Source organism: Castor canadensis, unplaced genomic scaffold (genome assembly GCF_047511655.1).
Source record: "Castor canadensis unplaced genomic scaffold, mCasCan1.hap1v2 HAP1_SCAFFOLD_165, whole genome shotgun sequence".
In the NCBI taxonomy this organism is placed as follows: domain Eukaryota; kingdom Metazoa; phylum Chordata; class Mammalia; order Rodentia; family Castoridae; genus Castor; species Castor canadensis.
The window spans coordinates 90,160-99,930 of NW_027395381.1; the positions used below are offsets into that span (position 1 = coordinate 90,160).

At 44.2% G+C, this 9,771-nt stretch overlaps 1 protein-coding gene across 2 annotated transcripts; it reads right to left on the bottom strand.

The window, feature by feature from the left end:
* Positions 1-717: 717 nt before the first annotated feature.
* LOC141420436 (DNA-(apurinic or apyrimidinic site) endonuclease 2-like) lies at positions 718-9,703 on the bottom strand. Of its 2 annotated transcripts, none has more exons than XM_074064619.1 (5): positions 9,133-9,703; positions 8,269-8,449; positions 7,594-7,681; positions 6,856-6,925; positions 718-2,069 (listed from the first exon to the last, which is right to left on the bottom strand). In XM_074064619.1, the coding sequence occupies exons 2-5, from the start codon at positions 8,351-8,353 to the stop codon at positions 1,155-1,157; spliced, it is 1,158 nt and encodes a 385-aa protein (XP_073920720.1). In that variant the 5' UTR covers positions 8,354-8,449; positions 9,133-9,703; the 3' UTR covers positions 718-1,154. The 2 variants fall into 2 exon arrangements, with proteins under 2 accessions (XP_073920720.1, XP_073920719.1); XM_074064618.1 differs by having other exon boundaries at positions 7,594-7,740; positions 9,133-9,699.
* Positions 9,704-9,771: the final 68 nt, after the last annotated feature.

The window sequence follows — 9,771 nt, forward strand, 5'->3', positions numbered from 1 at the left end:
ATTTGAAATGGCTTTCCCAATGGTTTCAACAAGAACCCAGGGATCGACTCTTCACTGGTAGACCTGGAAACCTGGGCCCCAGGTAGTGTTGAAAGTCAGGAAATTGAGTGGGCCTTAAGGACTGACTATTCTTAGTTGTCTGTTCTTAGTGAGGAATGCCACCCCCCCTGCCCCAAACTGAGGAGGAAGTTTCCTTAATCTATTATCCTCTTTCCCTCCCACAGCATCTTAAAAGATTTATAAGCCCCATTTTCCAAGGTACATAAAGAAGCTTGGCTATAGCATGCAACATGTTCAAAGTAATGCTCCCAATATGGAACAACTGATTACTATTTGCTGAGGAAGCAATCTTCCTTGAGTCATGTGGTATTCCAGGCCCTGCCTTGCAACTCTGAATACTGAGACACCCTTTATTTCTACCCTACAACACATCTATTGCAGCTGAGAAGGGACACTAGTTGAGAAGCTTTTGTTTAGGCTACATAACCCACCATGCTTCTGCTACACCACACTCACCTCCCTTGCCGATCCAACCTCAGCAGTGCAGAGAAACTACAGCTCAGTAGAGAGAGCCCTTTATGGTAACCACTGCTCCTCTCTCCTCCCCTCTCCCTGGAAGTTATATCATCAGTCTTCAGGCAGCTGGCAAACCCAGTATTGAGACAGCTTCTCTGACTCAACTTTATGAAGTACATCCAAAATGTCTAGTCAATGTGGTACACTAAAACAAAGACACAGATTTTATTTTTGAACAAATACATTTCCCAGTAAGGACAAAAATAGTTTAAAAACACAATTTCCTGGGCAGCTGGTACCCATGTACTTCTGACAGGAAGGTGGGAAGTGGGATGGAGGATTAGGTCACAGCATTAAGGTATAAGAATCTCACCAACAAGGAAGAGTTGGGCAAGAAGAAGAGAGAGGAAGAGAGGCCTTGGAGTAGGAAGAAAAGTAGGTGGGGGGAGTTAGAGGGAGGCCTTGGAGGAAAAAAGAAGGAGAAAGAAGAAAAGGAAAAGAAGAGGAGAAAGAAAGGGGGGAAGGATACCTTGAAGGAGAAGAAGAAGGCAGCATGGGCAGCTTAATATGAGGAGGGGAGCTGAAATCAGATCCTCTGCAGGGATGACCATACCAGAGATCCCTCACCCTTGGTCAGTTCAGCTGGGCCGGCTCCAAAGAAAGAAGCTGCAGCGGGAGGAGGGGTCACTGGGAGGACCCCGGGGTCTGGCACACATGTAGAAGTGGCGGCCCAGGTTAGGTCCCGGCTTCTTCACAGTACGCATTACACATGGCTCCCTGTGGCCTCTGCAGAGAGGCATAGGCGAGGGCCCCCCCAGGACAGACTTCCAGAACGAGGACTGTCCCTCCTTCTCATCTTTGGTGTCTGAAGCCTTGGCCTGCTCTTCTACCACTTTGGTCATTGCCTCCTCTTCGGGAGTCTTTGGGGTCACAAGGGTTCCCACCAGAGGCAGGTTAGGTAGCTTCAAGTCAGAAGTTTTGGGACGGCTGGAGGAAGGCTGGAAATAGCTCGTCAGGTTTTTCTGGCTTCTTCTGGGGCCAGCCTGACTTGGCCGAGGCCTGGAAGTACACACACGGACTTTGTTTTGCCGTTTCTGCACCTGGGTTTGATCACTGAACTGCAGTACTGACTGCTCCAGCACAGGTCCTTGTTCAAGAGGAACTAGGAAGCGGAGAATCTTGAGCTGGGTACCTGCAAACTCAGGGAGGAAGCGGGTGCACAGAGGTGGGCACTGTTTTGCAGGCACACAGGACACATTCAGGATAGCACCAATAGGGCAGTGGTCAGAGCCCATCACCTCAGGGAGCAGGAAGGAGGTCTGGAAATTATCTATGACCAGAGTCCTGTCTCCCAACACATAGTCAAGCCGGGTGCCATAGTTGAGATAGCGGGCACCGCTGACCACAGACCAGCAGGTGAAGGCCCTCTCCTGCTGTGGGTGAAAACAGCGGTAGCTATCAATGAAGGGCCCTACATGGGACCCAGCCTGGCACCCGGGGTTACCAAGCAAGCCATCCATCCATTTGCGCCCCGGATCCTCTTCAAAGCAGTCCTGGGGAAAGAGGAGGAGGATGAAGAGAAAGACAGAACTAGATGCTTAGAACTGGAAGAAACTTAAGAGACTGTTCCATTTTACAAATAAAATCTGGTTGTCCCAAAGAAGACTACTGCTCAAGGTCATACAGTCCAGAACTGGCAGAGCCAGGATTCAATTCCTAACTTTACTGATTTAAAAGCTCATGCTTGCTTTTTCCTCTATACCACACTGCACTTACCTTGCATTGGTCCATAAATGCCAAATCTGAAAGTCTGTTATTTGCTTAACCAAAATAATTTCTAAAATTGCTTTTCAAAAGAATGGAAAACAGGAAAAGTGGTTGCTATAGGTAACCACTTATAAGTAGTAGGGCAGGAATTAGGACTTAGGAAAAATGTTACCCTTTCTTTTCAAATCTCTGGCACTATTTGGTTTATCTCATGTGTTAGCATCTTCATTGACCATCTCTCCCTCCTGAGCTTAGGGGCTACAGGAATCCATGCTGAATACTTCCTTTTCCCTCTGATCTGACCTATCCATCCATCCAATCTACCGATTCATTAAATGCAACAATATATTCATAGAATATCTGTTTTGTGCCAGGCATGATACTAGGGACAAAGCAGATCTAGTCCTGAGAACAAGGGATGGATGCTTCCTTTGGGGAAGTGGCCTAAAAATAGGACATGAAGGCTAAACAGGAATAACCTAGGTAAAGGCTCTGAGAATAGCCTCTGTGATGGGCCTGTGGAAGGAGGATGTAGCATAGCTGAAAGACCTGAGGTGAGACCATAATGGGGACAACAGTAGGATATAACTGCCCATGGAAGCACTTGGACCAGGGTAGTGCCAAAGGAGACAGAAAAATGAAATTGAGATGATTTAGAAGTAGAATCAACAGTACCCACTGACCAGCTGAAAGGGAAAGGGGGTAAAGAAGGACAGTAAGGGCAAAATTCCCAGGCTTCTAGTTGGAGCAACCAAGAGGACAATGGTGCCATTTAGAGAGATGAGAAGACTAGAAGAGCTGGTCTGGATGGAAGAAGATATGTTCTGCTATTTTGAAAAGACTGTGTTTGTAAACTAAGCTGGTAATATTAGTTCTCTTTTCCTGAAAGAAAGACTGAAGGAGGTGCACTGGAGACATCTAGGATAGCTCTGAACTAAATCGTGAGGCATAAAGGTATACAGTAGTATCGCAAAAAGCTGAAAGAACCAACTGAGTGAGTTGCTAAAGAGGAATATGGCAAGGATTAAGTGAAGGCTTCCACTTTAGAATCCTTACTCCCCTCCCCCCAACACCACCACCACCACCACCACCACTATCTCATTATCTCTGTTCTGCTCATTTTCCCAGTTAAGAATTACATCTATGTTTATGTGGCTTTCCTGCAAACTAATCAAGGACTCTTCCCAAGGTCTCCTTTCTAAGCCAAGTCCAGGGCTGAGTTGGACTATGCCAGTACTGATTACTTTTTTCATATTATGCTATACATTTTTTTTGTTCTCATTCATGGTTTCTGGTTCATAACTCCCTCCTCAAGGCAAGCAATAGAAACTGAATTTTTCTCCCCCAAGGCAGGTCACAAAAACTAATCTTCTTTTGCCTTTAGCTAGCTATTAAGAAATTCTCTGACCTACCCTTGTCTGATAGTAGGTCATAAGACCCTCATTCCAGAGGGGTCGTGCCTGAACCAGTGAGGAAGGAATGTTGAAAAATCTGGACAGACAGGCCTTGCTGGGTTTCCTCACCCAATCTTTTAGCAATCATGCCTATGCAATGAGGTCTCCATAAAACCCAAAAGGACAGGGTTCAGAGAGCTTCTGGACATCTGACCGGGTGGAGGCTTGCAGGAAGGTGAACAAGAACTCACCCACTTGCTGGGAGGGTGGCACACCTCAACTCCACAGAAACAGCAGCTCTGTACTCAGGATCCTTCCAGAACCTGCTCTATGTGTCTCTTCATCTGACTGCTTATTTGTATCCTTTAAAATATCCTTTACAATTAACCAAGAAATGTAAGTATAGTGGTTATCTGAACTCTAGAAAAGTGTTTGCTTTGTTCTAGCAAATTAATCAAACCTGAAGAGGGGGAAACTCAATTTGTATCTGGTTGGTCAGAAGTTCTGGAGGCTTAAGACTGGGTTAGAAATTGAACCTCAATTTATGGCTGGTTGGTCAGAAGTTTCGGAGGCTTATGACTGGATTAGAAGAGGGGGGCAGTCTTGGGGACTAGCCCTCAACATGTGGAATCTGACAATATCTCCAGGTAGACAGTGTCAGAACTGAACTGGATTAGAAGCTACCCAGCTGATGTCCATAATTGAAGAATTAATTGTTTGCTTGCTGGAAGAAAGAAATCTCTGCCTTTTGAGGTCACAGAAGCTTTCTCTGTGGTGGTTGTGGTGTAACAGCAGAGGAAAAAACAAGCAGTTTATTTGTTCAACACAGAAACCTTCCACAAGAGGCAGTAGCTTACACATTATAGGACAGTGGATCTCATGCCTGGGTGTATAATAAACTTGCCCTGGGGGCTTTTAAATATACACTATCCTGAGTCCATACCAAAGTTGTTCTGGAGTGGATTAGGGTTAAGAACCATTTTATGGAGGGAATTAGAAATAAGAGGTTCATATAAGAAAAAAAAGACAGAGGGGAGATGGCCACAAACTTGTGGCACAGTGAGAAAAGCCCCTGTCTGGAGTGAACAGTGTGTAGGAATACTGGGAATTAAAATTGAGGAATACTGAGAATGGAAATGGAGACAGGGCACAAACCAGAAACTACTTTGAATGTCTGCTTTTGATGCTTTCTCTGCATCACAGAGGTTAAAAGGGTGGTATTGAAGGTTCCTGAGCAGGAAATACAGTGCATTAGGATAATGACCAAGGCAATGTGAGATTCAAGGTCCTCAGAATCTGGCTCCCACAAGGACTCTCCAACCCTACTTCCTCCTGACACTCACATCTCTTCCCATGGCACTCTAAAAAGAATAGGACTTGCAATTTCCCATGTATACAGGCAATTTGTCAATGTGAAACCTTTGCTCATGCCAGAATATCTTGCTCCCCATACCCCAAAGCTCTGTTCTACTCATCATTTAAGGCTCATCTAGCTGGGCGCCAGTGGCTCACACCTGTAATCCTAGCTACTCAGGAGGCAGAGATCAGGAGGATCGTGGTTCGAAGCTAGCCTGGGCAAATAGTTCAAAAGACCCTATCTTGAAAAAACTCTTCACAAAAAAGGGCTGGTGGAGTAGCTCAAGGTGTAGGCCCAGAGTTCAAGCCCCAGTTACCCCCACCCCCCAAAAAATGAAGACTCACTTTCAGCTACCTGGCTTGATGTCCATATTTGCCTAGGAATTTCATCTCTGGACTCCCCTAGCCTCCTAGGTTGCCATCTCTGCCTTAGCCCTGAGGATTCTACTCTAAAATTGGCTGGCATGTGCCTGTAGTCCACCAACACACTGAGCTCTCTGAGGGCCAAGAGCAGAATATGACCTGTAACTGAGTCTTCAGCACATGGCTCAGGGCAAAGCCAAGGGCAGGGCCGGTACTGAATATTGAATGAAGGACCAATCCTCAGTACTTTTAGAATAGTATATCAATGGAACTATACCAAATGAGAAAACTTCTACACATCAAAGGAAACAATCAACAGACCAAAGACCCAACCTACGGAATGAAGAAAATATCTGCAATCTGAAAAGGGATTGACATCCAGAACACATGAGGAACTCAAACAACTCAACAACAACAACAAAATAGACATTTCTCAAAAAGACATAAAAATGACCAACATGAAAAAAAGTTCAATATCATCAATTATCAGAGATATGTGACTCCAAACCACAATGAGATATCATTTCATTCCAGTTAGAATGGCTATTATCAAAAAGACAAGAAGTAACAAATGCAGGGAAGGATACAGAGAAAGGGGAAGTCTCATACACTGTTGGTGGGAATGTAAATTAGTACAGTCATTTTGGAAAACAGTACAAAGTTTCTTCAAAAAGTTTAAAATATAATTACTATATGATCCAATAAACCCACCTCTAGGTATATCCAAAGAAAATGAAGTCAATACGTCAAAGAAACATCTGTATTCCCATGTTCATTGCAGCATTATTCACAAAATAAGGAATCAACCTAGATGTTCACTGACAGATATATAGAATACTATTTAGCCATAAAGAATGAAATACTATCATTTGCAGCAAAATGGATAGAACTAGAAGACATTGTGTTAAATGAGAATAAGCCAAGCACAGAAAGACAAATAATGTATCATCTCACTCATATATGGAAGCTAAAACAGTTGATCTAATAGGAGTAGAACAATGGTTGTCAGAGGATGGAGGGTAGAAGGAGAAGGATAGAGATGGGCAGGTTAATGGGTACAAAATACACTTTAATAAGAATATAAAATTCTCATAATCTAAAGCATAGTAGGATGATTACAGTTAGTAATAATTTCTCGTATATTTCAAAATAGGTAGTAAAAAGAATTTGAATGCTCCTCACACAGAGAAACAATAAATGTTTAAGGTGATATGCTAATTACCCTGATTTGATCATTACACATCATACACATGTATCAAAATATTACATGGTACCCCATAAATATGTACAATTATTACATGTCACTTAAGAACAAAAAAGAACAGTATTTCAAACTAAGCTCTGCTTAGTTTCATCTCATTTCCTTATAAGGAAGCTGACTCCAGGGCCAAAAACTCAGCATTGACTGGCTGAGTGGATAGACTTAGGGCTGGGGCCCAGGGCCTAGAGGGTGTCTTACCAGGTTGCCTGCATCACAGTGGTCAATTGGGCGGTGGGCTGTATTCAGGTCCCCCAGAATGATCACATGGCTAAAAAACACAATGTGGAGTATCAACTAGACATTCAAGAAAGGGAAGTGGCATAGTCCTGGCCCATATACTTTTTCTCAGGCTCAGATTAGCCACCTCCCACATGCAGGCTTTAGCCACCAGCTATTCATAGCAGACTACCTCTCATACTCTCTTATCTTGCCACAACCTGGATGCCTTCCCTGACACTGTCCCTGTTTGACATGACCACTCCATTGATCTCTACATAATGCTATCTTTCTCATTCTTCAAAGCTGAGCTCAGGTATCAACTCTTCCAAGAAGCACTACTTGATAACTCTAACTCACCCTCACTTTCCTGTCCCTCCCTACAACAAGACTTTCATTTGCTCCCAGGCACTTTACCACCCTCATCTCATTTCATCCTCAAATATCTTCCATGTGGTAGGGATGCACACAGTCATTAAACAAAAGAGAAAACACTGGCAGGGCTAGTCTTGAGAGGATAATGTACAAAACCTGTTTCTGTCACTTTACTTTGTCTTCACAGCTCTTTAGAGCATGGCCCATTCAGGTGGGCATAGCAGTGTCTGCAACTAGGCTATTAAGAAACTGAAAGACAAAGATTCTATATCCCTTGTGGAACATGACACAGAGTTGGCACCCAAGACAAGCTCAAGGAAGTCTGGCTGCCCAGACTTTCAGTACCTGCCAGCCACCAGGAGGGCTTCTGCTCGGATCTGCAACAAGCGATAGAAACGCAGCTTAAAGGTCAGACGCTCAGGCTTCCCAGGGTCTGCATGGGGGCAGTACACGTTGATTAGGGTCAAAGTCTTCTCCTTCCCTTCCCATGTGCTAGGGAGAAAAGAAACCCCCAAGGGATCAGTTTCAAGCCTCCCCTCCCACACATACCATTTGGCTTCGACTTAATGGTTGTCTATAGGATGAAAAGGGGGCTAGGGAATCATGAATGAGCAGGCATGCACAGGACTTGGGGAATGACTACAGATGAGGGAGGGGCATAAAGGATGACCCAGGTAAACCAAATGATGATGTTGCCATTCAAGAAGATAAGACACCCAGAGAGCAAGCATCTTGGGACAATGAGTTCTGGGATAGCCAAGTTGCTTTTGAGAAGCCTGTGGTAATGACAGAGCTGGACAGCTAGGCCAGTACCCCATTGTAGAGATGGAAACTCAAGGCTCAGAAAGAAACATGATTTCCCAGGGTCACACAGTAAGCAGCCCAGTCAAGACTAGAGTCTAGAAACAGCAAACTTGGGAACTTTTCTATAGTAAATGCATGTTTATAAGGTGAGCCTTAGAATATCCACAATGAGAGCAGACCAGCAATATTCAGTGGCAGGAGGTTAAGGGCCATTACCGGATCTTGTGTTGTGTAAGGAGGGCTCGGCCCTCACTATCCAAAGCCCGGAGCTCCTCTTGGGTGAACTCATCCATGTTTCCATAGCAACCTACATCCCCATTCTGGGTGGCAAACAGACCACTGAGGCCTTCTTCAGCAGCCACTGGGGTAGCACTGTCCTTACAAAAGGTGGCTACACCTAGAAACAGAGAGGGTATTCTGAACAGAATTGGCAGTCAGCAGCCTGTTGTAATAGCCTGTCCCACTCCAATTCTCCCCACACAGGTCACTAGAGTCATCATCATAAAATGTGGTTCTTTACTTTTTTTATATATATTGACAACTCTTTGAATTCAAGGGCCATAGATAGCACTATAAAATCTGAGGCAACTTGATTCACGCCCAGTAGCCTCAGTTCCTTCTTCTAAAGCCACATAATAACAATGGCTAATATTCTAAGTGTTTTACATGGATACATGGTAAGTGCTTATAAAGTATTAGCTTTTATTACCACATGAATTGATAAGTGTAATCTCTGTAATACCCTGGGAGTTAGGTATTATCCTCATTTTCTAGCTGAGAAACCTGAGGCACAAAGGTAACTTGCCAGAGAGTACATAGCTGGGAAATGAGCCATGATTTGAACCCAAGCAGACTGGCTCCAGAGCTCAATTAACCACCACACTACTGTACTTCTGAGTTCCAACAGTTTAATTTTATACATAAAAATTATATTTCATACAACTAACTTTGTGGGGTTTTAGCTCTGTGGACTAAAAGTCAAATTTTATTATTACCATCTCATTAACTATTAGAAACCCTTTCACCCTACTTGCCTCCATCACTCACAGTAATTTAAAGTCCCCAAAAAACCCCATTTACCAGAATAGCCACCACGGCTGCGGCTGAAGCTGAAATAGGAGTTATACCCCTCAACAATAGCCAGGGGCTCTGTCAGTACATCTCCTGGAAAAAATGCAGTATTAAGTCAGAGGTAAAACTAGGACCCAGGACACACAAAGACTGCGATTAAAGTTGCTGGCTAATTACTAGCACACATCAGAGCCAGAGTTCGGAAGGAAAATGAAGTATCTATGATTACAGGAGCTAGAAAGGTGGAAAAGTCAGAGGGAACTGATATAAAAATTAGAAGGTGGGGGAAATGGGGACAACCACAGAATGAGAGGTGGAGATTTACTGAGAGGGGGAGAGAATCAGGGCTAAGCTTTAGGGTCTAGGTGATGGGAGGGTGCTGGGATGGGAAATGGGGATTTGGGACAGGGACTTGGGAATACTAGCTGAGGGTAGGAGGTAAGAGAACTAGAACTAGGCGATCAGAAATGGGTATGAAGGGAGAAGAAATAGGGAATATCACAGGGCGAGAGAGGAAATTAGAGGGTCTAGGCTTAGGGTGAGAGACAAAGTGGGAATTAGGGCCTCTAAACTGGGGAAGAGAGATAAGGGTAAATAAGGGGAAATGGGAATCTGGGATGGAGGAAGTAGAGTCAGGTGGGGGCAAAG

Bases quoted from the DNA above. Each gene is read 5' to 3' on its own strand.
- LOC141420436 (XM_074064618.1), bottom strand. From the start codon at position 8,345: ATGGATGAGTTCACCCAAGAGGAGCTCCGGGCTTTGGATAGTGAGGGC. The intron at 7,741-8,268 runs GTAATGGCCCTT...TTTTCTCCCTAG, and splicing joins CTTACACAACACAAGATCCG to CACATGGGAAGGGAAGGAGA. The intron at 6,926-7,593 runs GTACTGAAAGTC...TGTGTTTTTTAG, and splicing joins GCCCTCCTGGTGGCTGGCAG to CCATGTGATCATTCTGGGGG.